At 39.8% G+C, this 27,877-nt stretch overlaps 1 protein-coding gene across 1 annotated transcript in view; it reads left to right on the top strand.

Annotated features, from left to right (window-relative positions):
• Positions 1-27,543, top strand: part of AIMP1 (aminoacyl tRNA synthetase complex interacting multifunctional protein 1) — a 561,139-nt gene extending 533,596 nt beyond the window's left edge. The window contains exons 5-6 of the mRNA XM_044060376.1: positions 9,684-9,852; positions 26,095-27,543. Coding sequence (XP_043916311.1) covers positions 9,684-9,852; positions 26,095-26,261 — 336 coding nt within the window. The 3' untranslated portion in view covers positions 26,262-27,543. The remainder of the gene's footprint in view (positions 1-9,683; positions 9,853-26,094) is intronic.
• The last annotated feature ends 334 nt before the right edge of the window (positions 27,544-27,877 follow it).

The raw sequence follows: 27,877 nt of genomic DNA, 5'->3' as shown, positions 1-27,877 counted from the left end.
CAGAGCACCAAGGGCAGCATTGCCCTTTGGCTTATCTACTCGCCCAAATTCACAGTTATGCCTAGCATCAGTACACGCCCATTGCAGACTACACTACTACTGAAGACCATAGGGAAAAGGCGACTGCCCTACCTGGACTGACACAAAGGCTCAAAGGGAGAAACAAACACAAGGGTTCATTTATTGCTTTAATTTGTTATCACAAGAGTCAGTTACAAAAGTCAAAAAATAAATACATTACCACAAGGACATTCAAACAGATTGGACACACGCATACAAAAGACATTCCTAGCTACAGAAAAAACAAAAAGAACTCCTTACTTTTCAACAACACTCAAAACTAAATAAGTGCGAATGAAAAGTTCTGCAGGCCTTGGGCAGGCCAGCATCATGCATAATCTTCATCCACTTTGCCAGAACACTAAAGGGAAACTACAGTGGTACCTATAATGGTACCTCCCAACACAGACAGAAGAAGTCAACAAAAATATCCCCCATTCTCAAAATAAAACAGGAGTTCCTATAGGCCCAGGCATGCCAAACCCAGGCTTACCCCCTCGCAGATGCAGATGTCAACCAAGCCATACCATCAGAGCTTTCCAGGATCTAGAACCTGGGATGACAATGCGCATCTGGACTTAATAACATAGCAAGGATTGTGGACACAGGATCAATCTCAAGTTGATCAATCTATTCTTGAATCCAAAAAGAAACCTTGGCATCAAAAAGTTAGGCCAGTTGATGGAAGAGAGGGGCCAGTTGATGGTAAGGACAGACACACAGTCATGTCATACATCAACCAAGTGTAGAATACTGCAGAGCTGTGGATGCAGTGCACTCAGCCTGGCAGGACCAGGCCACTCCAGCTACAACGATGAAGTTTTAAAATATATAGCAGACATAAAAAGCAGAACCACCTGAATGTAAGCACTGGATGCCCGTGCCCACGAATGGGCTTTGCACTTCAACATCTTCAAGACCACCACGAAGAGTAGGACATTACACAGATAGACACCTCTCAATCACCTCTCTCAACCCTGAGCTCAAGCAGCACCAGAGGACATTCAGCATGGAAAGCATGGACTTCAACTTCACTCCTTCAACTGGAGCAATATGCATTCTCACCTCTGATACATTCCTTAATGGCAATGTACTAAAAAAAATCAAAACGCCCAAGACAAATCCTAATCTGACCAAACAAAGCAAGCCAACCAACACACTGGTACCACTACATGTCCTGAAACCAGCGAATCCAAATACCCTGCCTTTACCCCTGATTACCTTTGATGTTAACATCATACATCTACAGCATCAAACATCCAAACAGCCAAACTGACTACTTGGACAGCAGCAAGCAAGCAGCAGCTTTCCCTAATTTTTAACTTAAAGAAAGATGTTATGAAGACATTAAGCTTGGAAAATAAACAGACAATCTCAAATGGATATTATAAGCATATTTATATAAACATTTCCAAGCAAAAATCCTAAATCTTCTAGCTTCTGTTGCATTTTTGGGAGGCATACATAGCGTTGTTGCCTCACCGTTAGACGTTGCCCGTTCGATTCTCAGAGCGTCTTCTGTGTGGCGACATGCGTGAATGGGCGTTCCTTCGTGGAAGGTTGTGCGTTAGGCCCGGCAAGCCAGTACATAAAAATCTACTGCCAATCATTAACGGACCGGAGTTCCGCTGTGGCGACCCCTAACCGGGAAAAAGCCGAAAGACACAAACAAACATATATCCTGCCATTGTTTCTCTATGAGTTGCTTATCCAGTCTCTTGCCAGTCTTTTCTAATCTCCTCTGATTTTTATAGTTATGCAATATTTTATATGTTTTACAAATTATTTCCTCTTTAATGGCAGTTTCTGTTCTCAATACTCTGATAGCAATCCTTCATAGGGAAGGCAATCTCTAACTTGCAGTCCAAATAAATTCTTAGCATCTTTCCCATTCTGTCATCTTTCCCTGTCTAGTTATTTGCTCCCAGTACCTTGGTTCCTTTGCCAATTTTCTTCAATAAATTTCAGCCTCCTCTTGCTTATTGTTTATATCCCTAATTGTAGTCATCCCTATCGACAGAATTTCCTTTCTCTGTTGCCGTGTTGGCTTAGTTCTTATACTTTTTGCTTCTTTATAGATATAATATTCTGTGTTATTGTTATTCTCCTTAAAGGCCTGCATCCAAAATCCCACTCTTGTTTTTTGAACTTCCCCCTTGTTTCATCATCATCATCCCTTTCCACTTTGAATTATGGCTTTCTGCATGTGTTATGTATAGGAGCCTTAACTGTCTAGCTCTGAAGTAATCTTTTCAAATTGTATAATCCCAATCCGCTCTTTTCTGCTGGAAGAATCCACTTATCCCACTTAACTCTTGCCATCTTCCCCTCCCAGATAGTCATTCAGTTCTTTATTAATTGCTATCCACAACTTCTCCTCTGGTTGATAAACAAAGCTTCCATTTTCTCAGTTTTTGTATGATCTTTTGTTTATCTCTTCTCACATATCCTTAGCTGCCACACCAGAATAATTTTTAATCCATATTCCTAAATACTTCGTGTTATCATGTCCCCATAAATATGGATATTGCTGAATCAGTTTGTATGTGGTACATAATTTACCTATATTGCCTTTATTTTAGCTTCATTGATTTTGTATCCTGAAAAGATTTGAAACCGTCTCAGAATGTTCCACAATACTGTAATGTCTCTTTCTGATTTTGTCAGGTATTAAATAATATCTGCAAATAAAGCCAACTTTCCTTGACTACCATACCAATTATGTCCCGAAAAGATTTGAAACTGTCTCAAAATGTTCCACAACACTGTAATGTTTCTTTCTGGTTTTGTCAGGTATCAGGTAATATAATCTGCAAATAAAGCAAACTTTTCTTGACTTACCATACCAATTATATCCTTGTATTTCTGAGGCCTTATTTTCTATGCCAGTGGTTCTAAATATAATGCAAATAAAGGGGAAAGAGGACACTCCTGCCTGATTCCTCTGCTCAAGCAGAAATTATCAGAGAGGACCCCACCCATTTTAATTTTCCTCCAATCCCTCGTATATCCTCCTAATCAACGTTATAATTTTTTCAGGAAATGCAAATGCTTCCATTGCCCTGTCCATAAAGTCCCAGCTTACTCTGTCAAATGCTTTCTCTGCATCAGGACCCACCAACAACAATGGTATTTTCTTACATTCTGCATCTCTCTGGATCATCAGTGTTCTGTTAATGTTTTCAAATGTTTGCCTCCCCTCCACAAAACCACACTGATCCGTATCTATCAATTTTGGCATTGTTTTTGCCATTTCTGTTAGCCATTATAGACATGAACACTTTATAGTCATGGTTTAGTATTAAAATGGGCCTGTATGAAGCTGGATCTGATGGGACCTGTACCCTGTTTAGGTATCACAGCTACCATTGCTTTCTTCCAGGAAGTTGGTACTTCTGTTAAAATACTGTTAAACGAAACCTTCCAGATATTTAAGTTCCTCACTCCCCCAGCTTCCAAACTTCCACAGGAATACTATCTGTTCCTGGAGACTTTCTTGTAGATTGATTATAAAACAATTTTTATCTCCTCTCCTCCTATCCTAACTGTTAGTAATTGAACCTCGTCTAACGCTAATCTTGTCATATTTAATTCTTCCGTAAAGATTTCCATTTGCATCTTTTCTTGATTTCCATATTTTTCTGCTTCGTACAGACTTTTCTAGAATTTCCATAATATTTCTAATACCTCTACAGGATCTCTTTGTCATTGTGCTAAAAGTTTTTGTGCTCTAGTGTTATCAAAAACGCAGTTGTTTAACAGCAATCTTTCTAAACTCGTATATATTATTGAGGTATCCCTTATTTTCTGCTTAACATTCTGCAGTTGATCCTCCTCTTGTTCTGTGAGATTCCCCCCTATTCTGCAGTACTTTAACATTTGTCATTCCCTTTAAATAATTATTCTTACTTTTTAACCATAGCTGCCTTTCTTTTGTTTCCACCCAGTTTTTAAACTACACCTTAATTTTATCCCACACCCTAGCTATATTTTCAGAAGTAATTTCTATCCCCTGGAATAGCTCCTGAATAATCTCCACTACCTGTTCCTTAAATTCCTTTATCATCAACAGATAGGTGGGAAATCACTAGTGTCTTATTTTTGTTATTACCCTGTGTTTTTATTTTAGTTGTTATTGGAGCATGGTCTGAAATAGTTATTGGGTGCATATCAAGACCTTCAATTAAATGCACATGTTCATGTGAAATGTAAATTCTGTCTGTTTTAACCCAGATTTTATATCTTGGGGAATAATATGTAAATTTGTGCCAAATTCCTGTTACTGAATTCACATCTTTATTTTTTTTAAATCTACCCTTCTTTGTTATACTTTCACTTCTGGGCCCCCCCAGACGCATCTTCACTGCTGCAAATCAAATTCCATTCCCCACCTATAAGTAATATTTTTTGCTTAAAACAGGTTATTTCACCCAGAATTTTCTTAAGCTCCATTATAGCAGTTTTAGGCGGAATATAAATATATGCTAGCATAATCCTCCCCATGCCAGTAGACCCTTAGCACTGCAAATCTGCCATTATTATCTTTATCTTCTATCACTATCTGAGCTCCTCTTGCAATTAATATAAGTAGTCCTCTTTTCGCTGAGTAACCATCCTGAAAACCTTTCTTTATCAAATTCACATGTTCAGTTCTTTCCAAGTGTCTCCTGTAACATAGCTATTTGCACTCTACATTTTTAATATAGTTCATTGTGCTTACTTTTTGCATTTATCTATGAGACCATTCACATTTAAAGACATTACGAAAAGCATTGTTGTATTAAAAGGTTATTATTCCCACCTTTTATGTTTCACACCTTTTTTGTTAAATGTCTGGTTCCAGCTTTTGTACAACTTGCATACACTGTTTGGTAGGTTAAACTTTTATGTAGCTGTTTCTTGTCATATCCATTTGAGCCTGTCACATCTTACAAAATGTTTTTTTTTATTTATTTGTATTGAAAGCCCTAAAAAAAAACCTAAAACCTATTATTTTAGTACTAACACACCAAACTGTATATCTTCAAATATTGGAAGTTTTACCCTCCTAATAGGAACAAATTTCCCAAACTGACAGCCGCACACTGACTTGAGTTAACCTAAAAGAAAGGTTATCCATGGTAAGACGCATGGTGCAGCTTGTGGATGTTCATCGTGTTACCCTGCTGCAGTCATCACACGTGGGTTATCCTGCCGGTTCTACTAAGTGCTAACTGTCTTATCTTTTTAGCTCTTCCAGCTGTGAAAACCCTGAACGCTTTCAGAGAACATTATCTCCTAGCTAGTTTCTCTCCTTTTTTCCCCACAGCCAATCACTCTCCACCAGACTGTACCAATTTCTCTTTATCAGATTGTCTCCGTGTTGGCATGAGAACCAAACAATCATTTTCACATTATCAGACTCTCCCCTTGAAGACATGAGAACCAAATAACCAGTTTCTCATTATCAGACTGTCTCCATGAAGACATGAGAACCAGGCAGTCAATTTCTCTTTATCATAATTGTTTTCATGGAGACATGAGAGCCAGATATAGAATTGCTACTAAGCATACATTCATTTGCTGAAAAAAAGCCTCATAATGTACAGTATTCTTTTTCATTTGCTTGCTTTCTCTTAAAACTTATTAAATCAATCTAAGGTCTTTAGTTATTCCCCCATGCAAGAATGAGAAAAAGCATATTAATTTTTCTTTGTCATGCTCTTTCAACCAGGATTTTTTTCTTTACATTGTAAGGGTTTTTTTCTTTACATTGCAGTGCCTACATTTCTTAAAACTGAACAAGAAGGAAAAAGAGACATGGGTAAGAAATGGGGGTAAAAAGAAGAGGAGCACCCATTTACAATCCCCATTACACTTAAAAATAACTGAGAAAATGTTATGCCATGCAAAGAAAACCATATGCCACAAACTACTTTCTGCCTTCCTCAATGCATTTTTCTGAACATTAATGACATGAAGTAGAACATATACTTTAGAGTCCCCCACATGTCCATCAAATTCTGAAGAAGTCCAATATTTCCAGATTTTCGTGTTCTGTCATATTTCACAAATATAATGATTGCATTGTAATCTTACATTATGTTACTAGTTTCAGTACTGTACATCTCCATCTCCCAAATCCTGATTCTGCTTCATTTTTGATGTGCTCGATTCTTTGTCAACTCTCATGGTCCCTTCCTTCTCTCCAACATTTTCCATTGAAATAGTGGAAAAGATTTCACAGGTGCAGTCTCTCTGTCGTCTTTATTACCAGAAGAACAAGAAGCAGAATCTCCTCCTTTTTCACAGCTCACTTTTTGTTAGACAAACTTTTATATTTCCTCCTTAGCATGTACTTCATTAAAAAATTATTTTGTCCTTCCAGGGAAGAATAACTTGAAGACAGCTGAGTACAGCAGTTTGAATCTCTCACCTGCATCTCAACATTCCCCGAATAGTGGAATGAATGTACTCCTCTTCTGCCTGGTGTACAATGATTAATCATTCTCTATAAATACTCTGCTGCCTCCTACTTTTGGTATTTTGTCCTTCTGCCACAGTTTTGTCAGAATTAACTTCTGCTGATAGGATTGCATCTTTACTATTAAAGGTCTAGGTTGCTTTCTCATAGTCAGGTTTGAAGCATACACCCGATGTGCCCTTTCAACTAACAACTTCTGCTGTGGAATACCAGTCCAGTTGCTTATTTGTGCTTTCATAAAATTAATACAGTCTGTTCCTTCCAGCTTCTTTGGTATAGCTGAAAATCTCAGGTTTCCCTGCATGTTCTATCCTCTAACTCTGTATTTTTTTAAACACTGCTTCCTGAGCAAGTTCATATTCAGCCAGCCTTTTCATTTCAACTTCTGATTTTGCAGCTTTATCACCTCATCTGAATATCTCTTTAAAGCTTCTGCCATGTTTTTCAGTCATTTGTTGTTTGTATACTCCAACAGTGTTTCATTTATTTTAGCCAGGTCTGTGTGCAGTTGGCTTAAATCTTCCTGTAAGTTACTGGAAGTCATGTTTGGAGGTTGCATTGCTTTTTGTTGAACAGCTGCAGAGCTTTCCCCATTCAGTGTTTCTTCCTCACTTTTTGTAGCTGATTTTTTTCCAGGTGCTCTGTATTTCATTTTTTTCCTGGCATCCAGGCAGTACACTGACTAACCAGTTGCCAAAATTAACCCATAAACACAAAAGTCTACTGGCCTTCTCTGTTGAGTTTGTTTTAACACTGGGAGAGCTAGAGTTAAAATGTTACTTAATGTGCAGCCATCTTGGAAGTCTCTAGCTACACTGTCTTTGATACTATTGTTTCCCAGTTGTATTTCAGTTACTTGAAGGAAAGTGGGGCTTCCAGTCTTGTGACTTCAGGGCATCTGTAGCCCATGCATCCTTTTGCAGACTTCTACTAGACACCCTAACATGTTCCTTTTCAGTATCCACAGGGGAGCTGTGTGGTGTGCCAGATCAGACCTGTATAGTGCATGGAACATGTGTGCATTCTGATATTTTATCCCTTGCATCCAGTGTGCATGACCGCAGTCGTGTTCCTATTCCCACACAAGATTATGCATCAGGGCTCAGAGGAATACTGCTGGATGAGAGTTTTAAGCCTGACCTTTACTATCCTTGAAGTAATGTTGGCTTTAGTAGATTTCATCTGTCTGGAGGAACTGGTTTCTGGAGCCAGGGGACGGTGGGCAGTGGCATGATGGATGCATGGCAGTAGGCAAATTGTCCTCCATGAGGGCAAATACCTCATCTACTTCTTTTGGTCATCTTGCAAAAAATGTTTGGCTCAAGAGGTAGATAGCAGAGTTGCAGCTGTGCTTTGTGTGAAATTGTTTAAGTAGTAGTCTGTGAATGATTTGGGCGGCCACGGTGGTGCAGTGGTTAGCATTGCTGCCTCACAGCAAGAGGTTCTCCGGTTCGATCCCCAGCTGGGGTGCCTTCTGTGCGGAGTCTGCATGTCCTCCCTGTGGTCGCGTGGGTTTCCCCGGGTGCTCGGTTCTCCTCACATCCCAAAGACATGCTGCAGGTGGATTGGACACTCTAAAATTGGCCCTAGGTGTGTGCCTTCTGTGGAAGGTTGGGCACCGGGCTGGCAACTCGACACCGTAAAACTCCACTGCCATTCAATGTGCGGACAAGGTGATCCGCTGTGGCGACCCCTGACCGGGAAAAAGCCGAAAGAAGAAGAAGAAGTAGTAGTCTGTGAATGATTTTAGTACCTGGTTCTTTATGTATGTGTCATGAGTTGCTGGAGAAAGAGGCAACCCCCATTTTATTCTCTGTATTAGTGATGAGCTGTGTGGCTTACTGACCTTGCCAACTTCCTGGTCAGCCTGTAGTCTGCAATACTGTGATGGCATTATGTTAATGGTGAATTCTGATGTAGCAGAATTCAGTCATAATCTTGCAGAAAGCACCTTCAGCCGGGCACAAGCATCAAATTTGTCATAAAGGGTTGGGAGGGTGGCCTAATGGTTAAGGTGTTTGCCTTACAAACGCAAGGTGCAGGGTTGAGTCTCACAAGGGATAATTGGCTAGGGTTAAAATGTCTCGCAAGGGCAGTTAGCCTAGTACTAATCTATGAATCTATCTATGAACCTATAAACTGAGTTTTTGTTTTCTACAACAGTGGAGGTTTCTGTCTTCCTTGACTTGGCCATAATACACTTATGGCTACCCTTTGGCAGATGCACTGCCTGTGTCAAACTTTGCCAAAGCTGATTACATCAGGAGACCCCACCACATGAGACTAGAAATGAAAGCCTGGTGGAGCTTATGCTCTTGTTTCAGAAGAGGTTAGTCAAAAATTGACATGTGCCAGTGGGTTAGAGAGTAGAAAATAATAATATTCCTAATGTCTGGAGCTATACAACTGTCTGCTACAAGTCGCGTTTATTTTTTCTTAGTTCACTTCTCACACTTTGATGCTGACTTAACTATGGCAATTTTAGAAAGCAAGGTGTAGAAATTATCATTATTATTTACCATTTAAACTAAAACAACTGCTTCCATGTGCTGTTCGGCTTACACTTTTTGCAGGCCAATTTACTGACATCAAAGCAGCTCAGCAGCCTAAATTTATCAGGATGTTTCAGTTGAAAATTTTGCTTGTGCAGATTAACGTGATCCATTCAAAATACAGTCTAACAGGTGTAGCCCAGTTAGCTGGATGATTTTCTGTAACTATAAATCCCAAATGGGGTGTAAAAAGCATTTTGTTTTGGACTCCTGTGTTACTGCCAACTGTGGATATTGCAGCCAGCTGTGCCAGCAGCCACTGTATGCATGAACTGTGCAGCTCAGTGACTTTTTCTGTTAGTAATTTTTAAAGTAATAAAAATGTCATGGTGATTGTGAGCTGCTGATGAGGGCACCTATAGTATTTTTAATGCAGAAAGAGGATTTTTTTTTTCCTAAGGACATATTTCAGAATCCTTTAAAAGTAAGGAAAGTGTTCTCTGCAGTTCAGGCACCCACATCTGTTAGTGAAAACTGGAAGTATAACCGCACTTTTGCTTAGGATAAGGAAAATGCTCTCCATTATTTTTTGATTGTATCCAACTGCTGCAACAACTTATGATCTTTTCTAAGGTGTCATGATCTTTCAATTTATTTTTTCCCTACAGATGCAAAATCGTATGGCTGTGATGTTGTGTAACTTAAAGCCAGCAAAAATGAGGGGTGTGGTCTCCCAGGCCATGGTGATGTGTGCAAGTTCACCAGACAAAGTAGAAATTTTGGACCCTCCAAGTGGTGCAGTACCTGGCGATAGAGTTACTTTTGAGACCTACCCTGGTAAGCACTGCATGTTATAATCTGTCCTGGGTAAAGAGAAATTGATTCTCATTGCCATAGAATCATTTTATTTGTTATGGTTAAAGTTGAATGAGTTTACTGTATTTTTTTATCCATTGCTTCAAATGTGTACCAGTTTCTATGATAATATTTTATGTAGAAGGTTTTACGTATGATTCCAATGCATGGAGTTTGAGTAACCTGCAGTATATTCAGTAGTAGGTCATACTAACTGTTACAAGATAAAGCCAGCTCTTTTTGGAAGCAAACAAAGCTGTTTTCCTTGGTGCAGGGCTGTGATTTATGTTCTACTGGCATCTAATTTTTTTGTTTCCTCCAGACTATGTACCTCCAAGATGCCCAAAGATACTAATTACTTGCTTGGTACATGACCAGGGTAACTCTACTGATGCACACACAATTATATAGTCTTGTGGGTCAAGTCTTAATTAAGGTTTAGTTTTTGAAACTCTGTCAGGGAATTCAACAGTGATGGTAGGGTGGTCAGTTCTGGTGGATTTGTTCATTTCTTCTCACAGGCATCAGTGTACCCAATGGTTGATTGTGCACATATCTTCAGGGTATTTGCAAGGGTTACAGATGCCGGTACAGCTGTCCCATGGTCTCCTCAGCATCAGCTGTCCTCACCTCAGCAAGAGGAAAAGGTCGTCCTCGTGCTCTGAGAGTTAGTACTGTCCTTGTGAGGTTCATTGTATACCTCCCTAGCCATTTCCATGAAAGACAGAAATAGAGCTTTTCTTAAACCAGGGTTTCCAGCATCACAAGTGGTAATTAAACAGTGTAGCATGTGGTCTCACAGCAGCACTGTGTTTTATTTACAAGAAAATCATTGTCATTTTGCCACTGGTGTATTTTGAATTAGGTTTTGGGAATTGTGGTGGTGCAAATTACCTCCAGCTACAAAGTGAAGTATCATTGTGAAAACTGTGCAGTGCACTTTGTGTATCTATTTATCTATTTATGAAATGTCCGTGTTTATTAGGTTGGAAACCAGCTTAAGCTCACTGAGTGCAAGTATAAATTGAAAGCATTAGGATTGTCACTAATGTGGTTGCAAGGCATTGTAGCTTGTTAATAAGCGTACATTTTAAGTTATAAATTAGTTCCTTATTCTTCCCACTGTCATAGACAGCATTAGCATCAGTTTTGTGCTCCTAACTGGAAAGGGAAGGATATCCAACTAAGATAAGACCATATATGCAAAGTGGATATTGATCATTTTGACCTGAAATTTGTATATTACATTGGCTGTTTACATGCAGCCATAGTGTGTGATCTTAATTTGAGTTTTAGTGTACATATTGGCACTTTGAAGTGTTGTAATGCATTTTCCAACCCATCTGATTAAAATTATGTGGGTCGTTTCTTAATAAAAAGCTTCATGAGCATTTCAAGTATCCACCCACATAATTCTGCTGACTCCCTTGCTGACTTCTCTTGGGGGCACATCCATCAACTTTAATGTATGGGGACACAGGCATATACTGCGATGCACCCATTAAAGTCTATGAATACACCTACACGTTCTGCCTACATTGACATCACTGAGTACAAAGATCAGTGCACTTTTAGGCGACATCACAGAGGAAAAATTAAGCCTTCATGAAGAATTTTTTTTTAAATATCACACCTTAAAACCAGCATAAATGGCAAGGCAATGCAGCAAGATACCAGCGGTACCACATGTTGTATTACATAAGGTACATGTATGATTGTGGATTTTATTTATTTATTTATTTTACGTTTGCTGACCGGGGTAGTCCGACTGGATACATGTCCATTTTTAGCGGAGGCCTGGGGAGAAGAGCTCCAATAGTACAGATAAACCTTTACACAGTACAAAATAAACCTTTACACAACACCAGAAAGAAAGACATGATATACAGGGTGTGTCAGTATTGCCCTCATAGAAGACTAGAAAGATTTACAGTCTGTCATAATTAAAAACAAGTAAGGTTACACACTATCAGTTATATGCGAAATTAGGTATTTCATACAGTGCAATTTAGAACACGTTCGAAAAAAGGAGTTAGGATTGGAACAGGGACATAGCCAGTATGTAGTAAAATACTGTTTGAGACTTTTATTGAATTAACAAGGGTTCAAGAGTAAGATCAGCTGGAAGTGAATTCCATATTTTGCCAACAAAGTTGGCAAACAGGGAGTCACCCGCTGAGTTGTTAGTTTTGAGTGCTTGAACCAGCAGTTTGTTAGAAGAGCGAAGTGGCCTAGAGTGACTATAGGAATTGATAATGTTTTTAGGGCAGGTGGATTTTCAGGTTGGTTGAGAACCTTGTGTGCTACTATGAGTTGATTGAAATGAGTACTTAAGAAATCTGTATGCCTGTTTATAAAACCAACAGAAATCTGATAGATTGTTGCCACAAAATCCAGGGTGCTGAATGGCTTGAGATTTAAAATACAGTGATGAAAACAAAATTTTATACACAAGGTGGTGTTTAGGATAAAGAATGAGGTTATGATCCTTTCCTTGGTCATGTGGATGGGGTCAGAGTTCAGAAAAGCTGGGTTGTATTTCACAGTGCAAAACTGGTATGGATGACTTAGACTATCCTACAAAGTGCTGGTATAAATAGTCTAGGAGGAAGCCAAATATACCTCCAGTTGGCTGACATTTTTCAGTCTACAGAGTCTTTAAAACCCCCCTGGCCTAGGCCACTGTGTCTAAAATGATAATACCCGGACTTTTCACTGGAAGTCCAGGTAAGTCTGCAAATGTTGTATACTTGAAACTTTATCTAAAATGTTTAACTTTAAAGAATACTGACTGCCCACTGCAACCCTTATGTAATGTAACTAGTCCTGTGGCAGCAGGTGTAAGTGTAGGGCTATGGTCCTGCGTTCTAGTATAGCATGTGCAATCTTTTTTCTTACTGTTGACAGTTTTGTTCATAGCAGTGAACTGCAACATAGACAAGTATTTCAACTTCCTTGTGGCAACAGGTGAAAGTGTAGGACTGCCATACACATGGTCCTGGGTTCTAAAACAGGATATTCCATAAACTTTTACTGTTATTCCACTTCCCATTATATTCACTCTCTCGTGTAACAGATAGTGGAGATGATATGAATTATATGTCTGAGGGATAAGACAGCATTATTGTGTTTTCAAATGTATGACTTGAGGGTATACTGTGTACTGTTTTTCTGTGTAAGTGTAATACTGCTGTCTGCACTTGCATGGGCTTCACATTTGCCTAAAAAACATACATAACTAGATCTATATCCAATAACCTTGTCAGGTCACACACACATACATGTGCAACAGCTCAAACTGTCACCTATATGTATATATGATTCCTGACTGTCTGAGCAGCTCTTCTGTGGCAAAGATGGAAAACCAATGATGTGGAAGAAACTATTTTGTCCCTTATGCCTTGGTTTGAATCCCACAGTGTAAAAATCAATTTTCTCAGTGTATAAAGGTAAGAACAAATGTGTCGGGTCATTACATTTATGCCCCCAGTGCATGTCTGCAAACGTAACTCACTAATAGTTACCTTCCAGATGTTCTTCGAGTTTCACTGTTGCATTTATTACATTTGGGTAATCCTGCTGGTAGGTTGCCCTCAGTCGGCCTGAATTCCAAAGTCTTGGGTCCTGCGTCGGCTGCTGTCACCCCTTCCCTGACGTCAGGTCGTCAGGGGTATAAAAGAAGCAGCCGACGCCATTTTCTTCAGTCTTTCTTGCCACGCAGTGCCCGAAGCAGAAGCAGTTCACAAGTGCCGGTCGGCCGACTCCTGAGATTTTCGTGTTCGTGTTTCAGACCCGAAGTCTTCAATAAAGGTAAGTACCCCATTGGGGAAACTTTTTTCTTGCTCCAGACCAATGTCAGAAAAAGTTAATTGTATTTCTTGTGGAAAGCAAATACCTCATAAGGACTTTCATTCTTACTGTATTCCTTGCCTAGGCCCAGATATACTTTGTTTTGTGTTAAAAGAAAATGGAGGACAAGCTAAATCTATGCAAACTGTCAAAGATTTTTTTACAAGTACAGCCACCTAGGTTTAGTAAACACTGGCCTACAAAGAAATGGTCTTTTCCTGGGGCAGATCCAGACGCCCTAGAGGCAGATCCCAGGCGCAAGGTTCATACAGGTCAAAGCAACTGGGTGTTTCTACCTCAAATGTTGGAGAAGACCAATCCCAACCATACAGGAAACCGTCCCAGTGACTTCCCCCTGCCTGCACTAAGCACTTATCTCCTGGCAGCACCCTTAGGGGAAAATTAGCACCTTTTTCTCAAAATTGGCACATTATAACCCAGGACAAGTAGGTTCTAAATATAGTGTCACAAGGCTACATGTTCCACTTTCATGCCCTGCCAAAGGCAAATGGCTGGCCAGATCTGCCAAAAAAATCAATGGGCAGAGGCACAAAAACAAGTCTCATCCCTCATGGACATGGAGGCCATTCAACAAGTACCAGAGCAAGAGCAGGGACAAGGATTTTACTCGACTGTTCTTGGTACCCAGAAAGGACAAGGCCTGGAGACCAATACTGGACCTATCTATTCTGAATACATTCCTAGATATTCCAAAATTAAAAATGTTGACTTTGCAGCAGCTTCTGCCCATGCTGGGCAAGAATGCTTGGCTTGTGACTTTAGACCTAAAAGAGGCATACCTGCATGTCCCAATCAGACAATCATGCAGAAGATACCTCAGATTCAAGGCTGGCTCAATGCACTACCAATTCTCTGCACTGCCCTTTGGCTTATCTACTGCGCCCAGGGTCTTTACAAAGTGCCTGGCACCAGTAATTACATTCTGCAGAGAAAGAGGAATACAAATATATCCTTACTTCGACTGTCTAATTCAAGCAGAGAACAAGGACATTCTTCTACAGCATCTGGCATTTGTAAAAAGACTTCTAACATGCCTAGGGTACACAGTCAGTGAAAAGAAATCAAAACTAGTACCCTCTCAAGAGATAATATTCCTGGGTGCAAGCTTAAATACAACTGCCCAGATGGCTTATCTCTCATCAGACAAACAAAGGCAACTGACTACCTATTTCAAAATGCTGGCAACAAAGGCCCAGTTCTGCAGGCTTTGGGCTTCATGGCATCCTGCATCCTACTAATTCCATATGCAAGACTGCATATGAGGAAACTTCAATGGTACCTAAAAAGTGTTTGGACTCAACATTGCCACAGCCCGGAAACAATTGATTACTCTCCTTCCCTGCCTGCAACAGGAGTTTAGATGGTGGGCGAAGGCTTGTCAGCAGAACAAGAGACAGCCATTCACATTACCCCCAGCCAGGCAGACACTAACAACGGATGCATCAGATTATGCCTGGGGGGCTCACATGGCAGGAAGATGCATTCAGGGCACATGATCCTCAAACCAAATGCATCTGCATATCAATCAAAAAGAGATGCTAGCTGTTCAAAATGCCCTGACAGCCTTCAAGGACCTACTTCATCCGGGACAACTACTGATAAAGACAGACAACCCCGCGGTCATGTGGTATATAAAACAGGCAGGGGAGCACACATTCTTACCCCCTTTGCAGACTAACCATGACTTTGTGGGACACAGCATTGACTTACCAAGTATATCTGCAGGCACAGTTCCTGACAGGAAAGGAAAACACTCTGGCAGACTAACTAAGCAGAAACCTCATGGATCCCCACGAGTGGCAGCTGGACCCACAAGTCTTCAGCATGATAACAAGGAAATGGGGATGCCCGGACATAGATCTATTTGTCTCCCCTCACAACTACCAACTAAAAAGATTCTGCACAAGGACTTATCACAGACAAGCATTGAAAGTGGACGCCCTGTCTTTCAGCTGGAAAAACCTATCAGCATATGCCTTTCCTCCACTGCCTCTCCTCCGCAAGGTACTTCTAAAGGTCAGATAGGAGAAGCCAAAGATGATACTGATTGCCCCAGACTGGCCACGCCAGTACTGGTATCCAATCCTAAGGAACTTGTCTCAATGCCCAGCTTGGACCTTACCTCAAATACCTCATCTGCTGGTACAGCAAAGCAATCAGATCCTGCACAGCCAACTCAGTACTTTAAACCTGGCAGCATGGTGGATAATGTAGTCATACAAAACACACCTCTCAGTAAAGCTGTGATGGATGTCATTTTGGAAGCCAGAAGGCCTAGTACTAGAAAATCTTATGCTGGGAAATGGAAGAGATTCTGTGCTTGGAACCAGGCACAAAGAACTGATACAGCTGTACCAAATATTCCTCAGATTTTGCAATACTTAACTGAGATGCTGGACAAAGGCCTGTCTTTTTTATCAATTAAAATTCATGCCTCTGCTATTTCGGCTCATTACAATACAGAGCCACCAATCTTTTCTCATATTTTATTAAAGCAGTACCTCAGAGGAGCCAAACATTTAAGGCCCCCAAGGAGATCACCAGTACCTGCATGGGATCTCAACTCTGTCTTGGAAAAACTCACCCTGCCTCCCTTTGAGCCAGCTGCTACTGCTGATATAAAGTTTTTATCTTGGAAAACAGCTCTGACTTTCAGAGCTACAGGCACTCATGGCTGTGGAACCTTTCATCATTTTTTATCTAGACAGGGTCTCACTGAGGACAAACCCAACATTTATGCCTAAGGTGGTGTCCAGTGTGGCTCTTAACCAAACTATTCATCTGCCAACTTTTTATCCAAATCCACAGAACAAGGGGGAGAGAATTCTGCATTCTTTGGACGTACAAAGACAGCTTAGATTCTACTTGGACAGAACCAAAGTTTTCAGGAAGACAGAGCAATTACTAGTGGCATATGCTGCAGGATCACAAGGAAAGGCTATCTCAAAGCAGACTATTTCAAAGTGGATAGGCCATTACATTCGTTTCTGCTATTTACAACATGGCAAGCCAGTGCCTAAGGGCATTAGGCCACATTCCACCAGAGCTGCAGCCACTTCAGCAGCCTTTCTCAGGGGAGTACCAATCAAAGACATTTTAGAGGCTGCTACTTGGAGTTCAGTGCACACCTTTACAAATCACTATCATCTGCCACTCTACTCTAAATCCAGGGCAGACTTTGCCATTGCAGTTCTGCAGGGCCTCATAGCCAATCCTAATGCTGTTTAGCTCCAGCCTCCCAACCACAGCTTTGGGACTCTGCCCAAATGTAATGACTGCAAAAGTGAAATATGAAGAACATAGTACAATTGTGTGCACTTACCATAAATGTAGATGTTCGAGTGTATTCATTGTTGCAGTCCAGGTTACCCACCCGCCATCCCCCTTTTTTCTGCTGGAACTTTTCTTTCCTTCTCTGATTTGTACAACCTATGTGGTGTATTTGCTTGTAGATGAAGGTAAAGTTTATATTGGTGCATGTGTATATATATATATATATATATATATATATATATATATATATATATATATATATATAAATTTTGGCTACCCTGTCAGGGGGCACCTGACATCTGGGGCAAGAAAAACTGAACAAAATGGCGTTGGCTGCTTCTTGTATACCCCTGACGACCTGACGTCAGGGAAGGGGCGACAGCAGCCGACGCAGGACCCAAGACATTGGAATTCAGGCCGACTGAGGGCCACCTGCCAGCAGGATTACCCAAATCTAATGACTGCAACAGTGAATACACTTGAACATCTACATTTATGGTAAGTGTACACAACTGTACTTTTTCACTATATATTTCCAGGCTACATCAGTAGACACCCCTCAAACTAAGGCCACATATTAGATGTTTTGCTATTTGGGTGATATTTCAATTTAAGGTGTATGTGATGATGTGTGTGGAATGTTTCTGTGCACATCATGAAACAGTGCAAGTTAAAATCCCACCCCAGAAACCTTGTTGTTGTTGTGTTGTTCACAGTTCTGAATCTTTCAAGTAATTCTCTATTTTTTTCTTTTGCACCCTCCATAGAAACCAGGCTGTGTGAGAGCACTAAATTCAATTCGTGCCCACTCAGGAGTACCAGTCATCTTTTCCATTTCCCACTGAGAGTTGGTGGTCAGCTTGTTAGTCCTGGGAGGCATTACCCTCTCCCCCATTCCATCCCCTTTAGCAGCTCATACAAATCCCACTATTGGTCTTCCAGGAGGGGACGTATACATTCTCATGTTGATTCCCCTCAGATTTACTGGTGCACCATGACAGAGTGCACTTCGTTGATTTAGACCTCACTGAGTAATACCCCCTGCACCTGCAAAGTGTCACCTTGTAAAGGACCAGAGCTGCACCCCCCCCCAGTTGGGCAGGGCAGGCTGGCAGTAGCCACTCCCACTGCCATGTTCTCATGCTCCTCACTAACTCGTACAGGCAGTTGAGCAACTACACAAACTCTGGTTGGCTCTGTCATTCTGAAGGCTTTATCCCTGTAAGTAATAGCACTGGCTAAAACATCTACTTTGATGATGATCTCATTAAATGCTGCCAGAGTCCACCGTGAGGTAAGCTGGCTTATTTGAGTGTGATTTTCATAGTGGCAGTAGTTTTTTTTTTTTTTTTTTGGGGGCGGGGGGACTCTTTCCAATACTGCAGTGTTCCCTCAAACCCCTTTTGAATTTGTACATGAATAGTATTTTTTCATTATGTATAGTTATGTACTTACACTCTCCATTATTGCAAAAAAATGTGTTGTTAATTTGTAGATTTGATTTCAAGTGGTTTCTTTAATGGGCAGTGTTTGTTTTCGTAGTCTTCTGTCCTTAAGTTTGGCTACTTTTTTTCTGTGTCATCCCCTCATTCTCAGCTGTGCATGCTGTGATGTCTCATACACAGCTTGGAGGGCACGTTTAGTCTCTCCGTTACTTGGTTCTTTTATGCTGATCCCTCATTTCATTGTGTCAGTGATTACATTCTTCATGGAGAAGTTCTCTTGTTCAGTGCTTTAAAATTTCAAACCTTGCAGGTGTTCCTTCAGCTGTCAGATCATGAGTCAGGAGCCACACTTATTCTGATATTCTGATTGAGGAGCATGATGTCAGCATATTGTCATAAGTGGCGACATTTTGTTATCCAGGTAGGTAGACTGGTCTTTTGACCCTTTTCAGCCTCAACACTAGCCAGAGGCACTAAGACAGATTTTGCCAAACATGATAGACATAGGAGTAAATGTATATTCATTTAGGTTGTAAAGCATGCCAAGCTACAGAAAATTTACATAGAATACATTTACAATGCTGAGACATTACTAAGAGTACAGGAAAATCACAAGAGGCATGTAGGTTTAAAAAGAAGTAGTCTCATGTTAAGTTGTGATTTGGTCATGTGATAGACAGTGAGACAATATGGAGAATGCAGCACTACAAACAAGAGCACTAACCATCAAGAGTCATAGCAATACAAATGCAGGTTTACTGTACACAGACAAATGAGGACCATGGGAAGATACCAAGTAATGTAGCAGACAATTACCATTTCACTTGTGTAGTTAAGGAGCAGCAAAGCAGTATCTAAGAGACTCTGTGAATCTGCAGCTCTCCAGAAGTGAAGGTTGACTATTGTCCTTTAAAGTGGTGGCAGTCATAAGCAATATCTAAAGATACAATCAAATTCCTTTGAAAGTGTTGGTCATTTCTGTTTTGGAGGTACCTGGTTCAGGAATCTGGGACATTGTTGAAAAAGTCCTGAATGGACACCTCAAGGATTAAGTTCCATGAACCTGAGACCTCAGTCAGTAATGTTATGGTTGCTGAGTTGGTGTCCAAGAGCAAGTAATATTTAAAGAGTAACTTAAGCATCAGAGGGACCAAGAGCAGTAATATAATATGCAAGACTCTGTTTGGAACTGCAGTTCCCCAGAAGGGAGTGGTGGTCATTGTTTTTTGTAATGGTGAGAGTCTTAAACAGCTTCTAAAGAGAGTCAGTTGGATTCCTTTGAAGGCTGTGGTAGTTGTAGTATTTTCTGCTTTGGAGTCTCTACTTCCAAGAGTCATGGACAATGTTGATAGTTTCTTGATCCTAAGACCAGTCAGTAACAGTAATGCATGATGTAATTGCTGATTTGATGTCCAAGGGCAGGTAATATTTAAGTGGAGTAGTTTAAGTGTCAGAGAGCCCAAGTAAGCCCCCCCCCCCCCCCAGCAACAACTGGCAACCACCTGACCTAGCCTTCTGTAGAGTTAGGCACTGGTGTTCAACTGTGATCCAGTAGTGAAATCAAATTACACACTTTACTGATAGTGGTGTAAAGTAACTTTGCATTATAAGAGTAGCTAAGGCCACCCACAAAAAGAGTATACTTGTTTGGGTATCAAAGGTTCATCTCTAAACTCTTCCTCATCTCTGATGCTAAGAGGATAGGTAGTTACAGTAGTATGCAAGTTTAATAACTTTTCACACTAACCTCTGAAATTTAATAGAAAGAGTCTGGCCCAACCACACCACCTAGGTGTTTTTCCTATTGAATTTGGAAAGATGGGGAGATGACCACCTAAGTGTTAGGAATGTCCTTCATCCTCTGAGGTGTGCTAAAAGATAAAACCACCATTTTCTAGCCATCAGGTGTTGTTGCTCTACAAAGTACATGCATTGATTTTTGCCTAGTATTTCTTCTGAGTGACAGGATAAATTAGTGGGCTCAGGAAGCCAGCAATTAGGTATGTTATCCTGTCCCCAAGAGTGGCATTGCATTATGCACTAGCAGAAGATGCATATGCCTCCTTGAACAGCAGCTGTATAAAAATTGCTAAGCTAGGGGAGAGCAGGAGCGGAAATTCCAAACAGCCTGAGGGAGACACCATTGCATATCAGCTCACATGTTAAATACTGTGACATATGTATGAATCAATATCTTGCCCACAGTCGTAGCTGTCAGTTACTGACTATTTATTTTATTTTTATTTATTTTACATTTGTTAACCGGGCTAGTCCAGCTGGATACATGTCCATTTTCAGTGGAGGCCCGAGGAGAAAAGCTCCGCTACAGTACTAAATAAACATATTAAAGATAAAAACTAAAATATTTTCAAAATAAACAGAAATAAACTAAAGTAAAATGAAACATAAAAATTACCAAGGTATGATAGAATAAACATACAAATTGAAACTACTGCAATTATGTATGGCATTTAACTACATTTCTAGCATGGACAGAGATTAAGTTAAAGTTACATACACAGTTGCAATATAAGGAAGGTTGAAGAATAAGTTCTTTTTGCGAATGGAAAAAGAGCAGTCAAGCTAGGAGAGGAGGTCTAATTTGAGAAAAGGGTATAGAGGGAAAAGATAGTATGGGAATAAAGGAAAGGAAAAGAAAAAAAAAGGGTTAGTCAGGGTTATGGCAAGAGCATAGCCAGTGGTTGGAAAGGAAGAGTTTTAGGTTAGTTTTGAATAGTGGGAGAGATGTAAGGCAAGTAAGGTCATTTGGTAGTAGGTTCCATATTTTACCCACTGAGTTGGAAAATAAGGTGTCACCTGCTAAGTTATTTAGATAAAGTATGAATCAACTCAGATTGTTATAAGGCGGCAATAGTAAGTTGGTTAAATGATATTAGTTGAGGAAGCTCTAGCCAGCCTAGTTTTTTTAGGTTTAGACAGTGGTGAGTCCTATATGGAGAGTTTTTGGCAAATCTTATAGGCTGTGAATAGTTTGTTGAGATTATATTTGGAGAGATTAGTATAAATGGGGGAGGCATATAATAGGGTAGATATTAAGTGGGTTCTAGCTATAGTAGTTCTGGCTTCAGGAGTTAGGAAAGATTTGATTCTGTAGAGAGAACCTAGTTTTCTGTTAGTAGATTTAATTGTATGTGGTTATCAAATTTTAGTTGATTGTCAATTGTAATACCCAAGAGTTTGGTGGTAGGTTCTGGACTGATAAGGGAGACAAATGATTTCTTAGGGTTGAGGAGGAGACAATGGTTAGAGAACCAATGCTCAATAGTTGTGAAGGTCTTTTGTGTAAGAGAGTGAAGTTCAGATTGTGTTGAGGCAGAGCAAATAATGGTGGTGTCATCTGCATATTGAATGCAAGTTGATAGAGGGTAGCTAGATGGAAAAATGGAGAACAGTAGAGGACCTAGAATAGACCCTGTGGAACCCCTATAGAGGTGGGGAGGAGGTCAGAGAGATGGTTATGCCAGAGAACAGCCTGTTTTCGGTTATCAAGGTAGGATGTGAACCAGTTTATGGCAGGATTGTCAAGAGAGATGATTGACCATGTCAAATGCTTTGGACAGGTCTACAAAGAATGCTGAAGAAAGAATATTGTGATAGTAAGGCTGTGGAAGTACTATGGAATGATGTTGACAGCTAGCTAGGAGGTTATGGTGTAATAAGTGGTTTAGCAGCTGCTTGTGGAATACATTTCTCCATTATTTTTGCAAGAGGATAGTAATGCTATAAGTTGGAATATTCCAAAGAGTCACCACCTTTAAAGAGAGGGATAATATGTGAGATTTTCCAGATAGATGGAACTACACCTTCTTCTAAGGTCCTATTAATAAGTATGGAGATGGGGTAGGCAATGGCTTTTGCACCTAGTTGGAGGTATTCAGCTGGTAGGTTGTCAGCTGATTTGTTTCTGAAGCAAGGATGAGATGTTTGAGGTGGAATGGGGGTGGAGTGGGGGTGGGGATAGGGAGTTTGGAGATATCAGGGCATTGTTGGTTTGCTAGTTCAAGTATAGCTGAGGTGAAGAAAGTGTTAAAGGCATTGGCAGTTTGTAATGGACAGTCAGGGTTAGAGCCTAGTGGATTTGGTGTGGCCACTTTGCCAGGGGAGATTAGCATATTAATAGCAGTCCAAAATTTTTGAGGTTGATTAAGGGATGATTGTTGTAACTGAGTGTAAAAGTTCTTTTTGTCTTGCAGGATAGCTTTTTTTGTGATGTTTCTTTGTTGTCTAAAAGCTAGCTGATCAGTTGTGTTTTTAGTGGTTCGCCATTTAGCCCAGGTTTTATTTCTGCTAAGGATAAGTTTCCTAGTATTGTTTGAGAGCCATTGGGCTGACTTAGATTTGATTCTTATTGTACGCATTGGGGCATGATGTTCAAGTATAGTTAAAAAAGTATTATTGAAGTAACTAACAGCATCATTTATAGGGAGAGACTTAAGAGGTGACCAGTTAATTTTCATAAGTTCATTTTGAAAGAGATTGGGGTGATGTTCTGACTAAGCTAGGGATGGTAAGATTAGTTTTATGCCTGATAATGTATATTAGTGAGTGGTCACTAAGGTCATCGGGGAGAGTTCCTGTTGTATACATTTGATGTGGTCTATTTGTTAGTATCCAGTCAAGTAAGCTTTCCTTATTTTTAAGTTTGTTTATTCTTGTAGGGGAGTTAATGGTTTGAGAGAAGCCATATAGGTTTAAGAAGGTGGAAGGATTGGTTTGTTTGCATAAATTCCAGTCAATGTTAAAGTCTCTTAAGATAATTGTTTCCTGAAGGAGATTTAGAGAAAGCCAATTTTAATAGGTCTTCTAAGATAGTAGGGTTTTTCCCTGGGGGTAGATATGTGCAGACAATATTAATTGTTTTGTGAGGGTTTAGCTGCAGTTTCGAAATAATTATATCAGCATTATTTTCTGATGGTAGGTTATATGTTGTTTTACTAATTAGCATTTCGCTTCTATAGACGGTCCTGTCTGAGGATGTTATAGCCTATTATCTTTTATTGAAGGTTTAAGCCATGTTTCTGTTAGGCAGAGGATGTCAAACTGTTGAACATCTAGAAGAGCATGAATTAGTGGTACTTTATTACAGATGCTTTAGATGAGCAATTGAGAGTGATTTGGGGTGTTTAGTGGATGGTGTTGGTTTTATTTGGAATTGATTGCATTTAGTGGATGTTGGGGATGAGTTTGGGCGGTGGATGTCAACATCTAATAGTGAGTAAGTTGATAAAGTATTATAATATTGAGGGGTTTTGCAGTAGTAGTCAAAATATTTTCTGGTGATATGATTTGGGTATTTAATGTGAGAGAGTCTGTGATATTTGGCTTGAAGGTAGGAGGTATTGTAGATGGCATTGAGATAACTTACGGACAGAGCTAGGGGAGCTGTCAGGGTATGTTTGTGAGGGATAGTAAGAAAAAAAGGAAGGGGTTGTTCATAGGAGGTTAAGAGATAGGTAGATGTGAGAGTAGTTAAGAGAGTTAGTAGTAATAAAGGTTGGTATTGGCTTGACATGTTTAGAGAGACTGTAATAGGTTGTGAAAGTAAGAATTAGGGAAGAGTTGTTTTAAGAGTATGGTAGGTGGGGGAGGAGTTTTCTAAAGTAGGTGGGTGGGGGACTAAAAGTATCTGCTGTAGTACTGAAGTAGCAGTGTCAGTTACAGTACCACAGGGGCATGTGCAAGAGAGGCATGGATAATAAGTTTTATATAGTGTTCTGTTTCAAGCAGTTCTTTATTAGGTCAGAATGGTGGATTTTATGGGGGGAGTGTCCACTTCACCTATGCAGTGCATTGTAGTAATGGCAGACTCGCATGTCCACATTGAAAAAAATGCTGAATTTTCTGTGAAGCAGTGATCTTTTAAAAAGTTGGTACATTCTGCATCATCAACCAGGAGGATTTGAGAAACAAAACAGTTTTATTAATTGCAGTAGGGATGGAATTAAGATCTGTAGAGCCTATAGTAGACTTGTTAGATCAACAGTTGGCCAAGTTAGGGGACAGTACACAGAACAAAGATCGTTGATGTTCTCTTGACTTATAAGGCATTTATTTATTTATTTATTTATTTAGGGGAGTGACCTGAAGTTTGCCTGCAGTTTTAAATGGGACTGGAACAAGTTATTAAACCTGAACTCATTTGCAACTAAGTGTATGGACGGTGTAACCCCCTCCCCAAAATCATTTTTTTTTTCTAGGGGAAGTTGGCTTTTTATTGTAGGATGGCAGCTTATCAAGAATGGTTTTCAGTGCTTTGTATCCACTGGTTGCTGGAAAAGAGTCTGGCATCCCTATACATCTATAAAAGCATAGAGTAGGTTATTGGAAAATGGTAGGGAGAATTTCTCCTTGCCTTCCTTGGGACACAGAGAAATGGGACAGCTTTCACTATGTGATTTTGATGAGTTGAACTGTAATGATGTATTCTGCTACCCCGTGTGGTGTGCCTGGGGTCATTCTCCAGTCTGGCTCCCCTTCATCATTTGAAAAACAAAAAAGGCCCTCCCTGTAAGGCTTTTATAATCCCAGACAGATCCCTACCCTCTCGGTCCTTCATTGGAAAAATGGCCCTTCAACCTGGTACTCCTCTTGTACTGAAGGAGGCGCACCAGGTCCTAATACTATAGACCTACATTCACATGCTCAAAAACAAAGAAAGAAAGAAAAAGAAAAGCTCACTTCTATGATCTGGTGCTCCTTCCAGATAGGAAGCACCACCAGATCCTAACACCCTCGCTGTCAGTTGTCACACATGTTTACATGCACTGAGAAAATTAAATAAAAGGCAGATCTGCCAGTTGTAACATAAAAAACATTGCACTTATGGTGGGCTGCCCCTTTCCCCCACCCGAGCTATGCCTTTGCTGCTGCCCTTTGCATAACTATATTCCTGTGCTCTGCAGTTTTATTTGATGATGCATTTTGGAGAATTTAATCAGACAGCAGTATCTTCAGTTTGTGTACCATTTGTAGTTGCCACACTTATTGAGTAGCAACCACAACTATTCATTCTGTAGTACAGTCGATTGACATTTACAAATGAAGGCATAACATTTTCTGTTAAAGGGACTAGTTCACTCTACTGCTTAGGCACTATTGAGATGATTGCATGGCAGTGTGTCATTTGCATAGTGCTTAGTTTTAATATTCATGTTGTGTACTGTACTATATCATTTTGTACTTCTAGTGGTAAACAAAAGTGTTAAGCCACTTTATTACCCAATAAATTAAGCCTTTCAGAATTGAAGATGTTTTAAGCCACCTGAATGAGAAAGCAGTGGAGTTTGTCTCATAGTCAATGTAGGTGGAACAGCTGTAGGTTGGTTGTTTGGTAGTTTTAGGAGCTGTGACATGGAAGGAAGCTGAAGGGGGGAAAGCAGGTAGTTAAATGTGTGAAAGTGCTTAACGGCAGAGTGTTACAGAGGGGTTACCATTTAAGGCAGTATCCTTTTTTTGAGTATAGGTAAATGGTTTATTGTCATATTGTTCTATTTTAATTTTATTGCAATTATAGTACATAGCTGTGGTCTTAAATTTGTGCCTCTTATAGTTGTTTGATTTGCTTTCTTGGCCTGTTGCAACATTGTTTGCCCATGTTTTTTTTTTGCACCTTTAGGAGAGCCTGACAAGGAGCTGAACCCCAAGAAGAAAATCTGGGAGCAAATCCAACCAGACCTCAGCACCAATGATCAGTGTGTTGCCACATACAAGGGTGTGCCATTTGAAGTGAAAGGAAAGGGAGTTTGCAAGGCTCAAACAATGGCCAACAGTGGTATTAAGTAACTTAAAAAGGAAAGAAAAAGAAAAAAGGCTACAGCTTAAACCATGAAGAGTTTCAGGAGTTTTGATTCTGAGTTTAGCATAAACCCAAAACATGACCATTTCTGCATAACGTTTTTTTGCATGTTTGCCACTGCATGTTTGTTTAGTTCTGTTGCAGAAAAAATTGTACCCTAAAACTAAAAATATGTACTTTTCATTGTATCTTTATATTGTCTGCACTAGTAATGCAACAAAATCACATTAAATATTTCATTCTTTTTTATACCTCAAAATGACAACAGTGGGGACTGCCACATTTTTTTTTCAATGTTTGTCCTCCTCCCAGAGTAGGAATTTGCTCCCTATAAAGTGACACAGCCAGACATAACAAATTAGTGTTTTCCTCCATTTAGCTCCAATGACAGTGCTGAGCGTCAGTTTTTATGACGTTTGTAAACTCATTCATTGCTTTTTTAACTGAATTACTCTAATTGTTGCCTTAAGCTTGTCAGTGATGTTCTTGGTTTGTTTACATGTTCTTTGATACCAGAGAAGAGAAACCAAGAGTTTCATATGTTCAAAACTGTACTCCTTTAAAAAATCTTGGCCGTACCTCCTAGCAGTTTTGCAGGGTATAAAAGTTTGTCATTTTTGTTTATCCCTTGGTAACTGAAAATGATCACTTCAATGAGATAGTAAAGTAATTGACAGTTGCCTGTAACTTGGATACTTTGTCTAATTTTAAATGGATTAAAGCTGCAGTTCACTGGAAAAAGTGAGTACTTTACAAATTTATGTAATTTTACATTGTAACTCATCTCTTTTCTTCATAAACTAACAGCTGTCTCATTAGTCAGTTTCATTTAAGCCATTGAAGCTGTCAGGTGACCTGAGAATGTATAATTGTGGTTGGTAACAGTGCTGTAAACTAAAAAAAAAAATCTGCTATTTAAACCTTTCTGAAAGAACGCAAGATTGAACATGAAGACAAAATATGGCCATCACGATCTATTACATGAAAACAAGTGGAAATGAAAAAAACTAGGCTGTACTTGAGGGCTGCTGTGTAACAAACAGCATCTTGGTTCGATATAGGGAAAACCCAGTATGACTAATATGTACTTCCAGTATTGCTGTATTGATGTTTGTTACTGACCGGCACATTTTTTATCACTTTGACCTTTGAAATGAGTTGTAATTTTACATATTTAAGTACTTGGTATAAACTCCTGACTCTTGTGAATCATGGATTAATGCACCTATATTTCATTTTATGTAGTGAGTAATAAATTTGTTAATTTTGGCTCACAATGGTCATATTTGTCAGGTGTGACTATTAACAAATTAATTTCTTCCTCAAAAGATACATAATTTTTGCAGGCATTCAACAGCAGTCAAGCTGCATAGAGAGAGCAAACATAAGTTCTTTAAATCACCGTTGTAGTATTCCTTATTTATGGCACTTCAACACTAAGTCCTCCCATATGTCAGGCCACTCGTGAAAAGCTCAAGTTCTTGGCTCACACCTTCTTCAGACCATTTCCTATTATGTTAGCATAAGTGAGAAATACACCTACATAATCTGTAGAACATTCTTGTAGCTGTTCACTTAATGCAGACATCTCCATGTCAACATC

Source organism: Protopterus annectens, chromosome 2.part0 (genome assembly GCF_019279795.1).
Source record: "Protopterus annectens isolate FY-2018-M chromosome 2.part0, PAN1.0, whole genome shotgun sequence".
NCBI classification, from domain to species: Eukaryota; Metazoa; Chordata; order Ceratodontiformes; family Protopteridae; genus Protopterus; species Protopterus annectens.
This window is presented reverse-complemented; position numbering and strand designations above follow the sequence as displayed.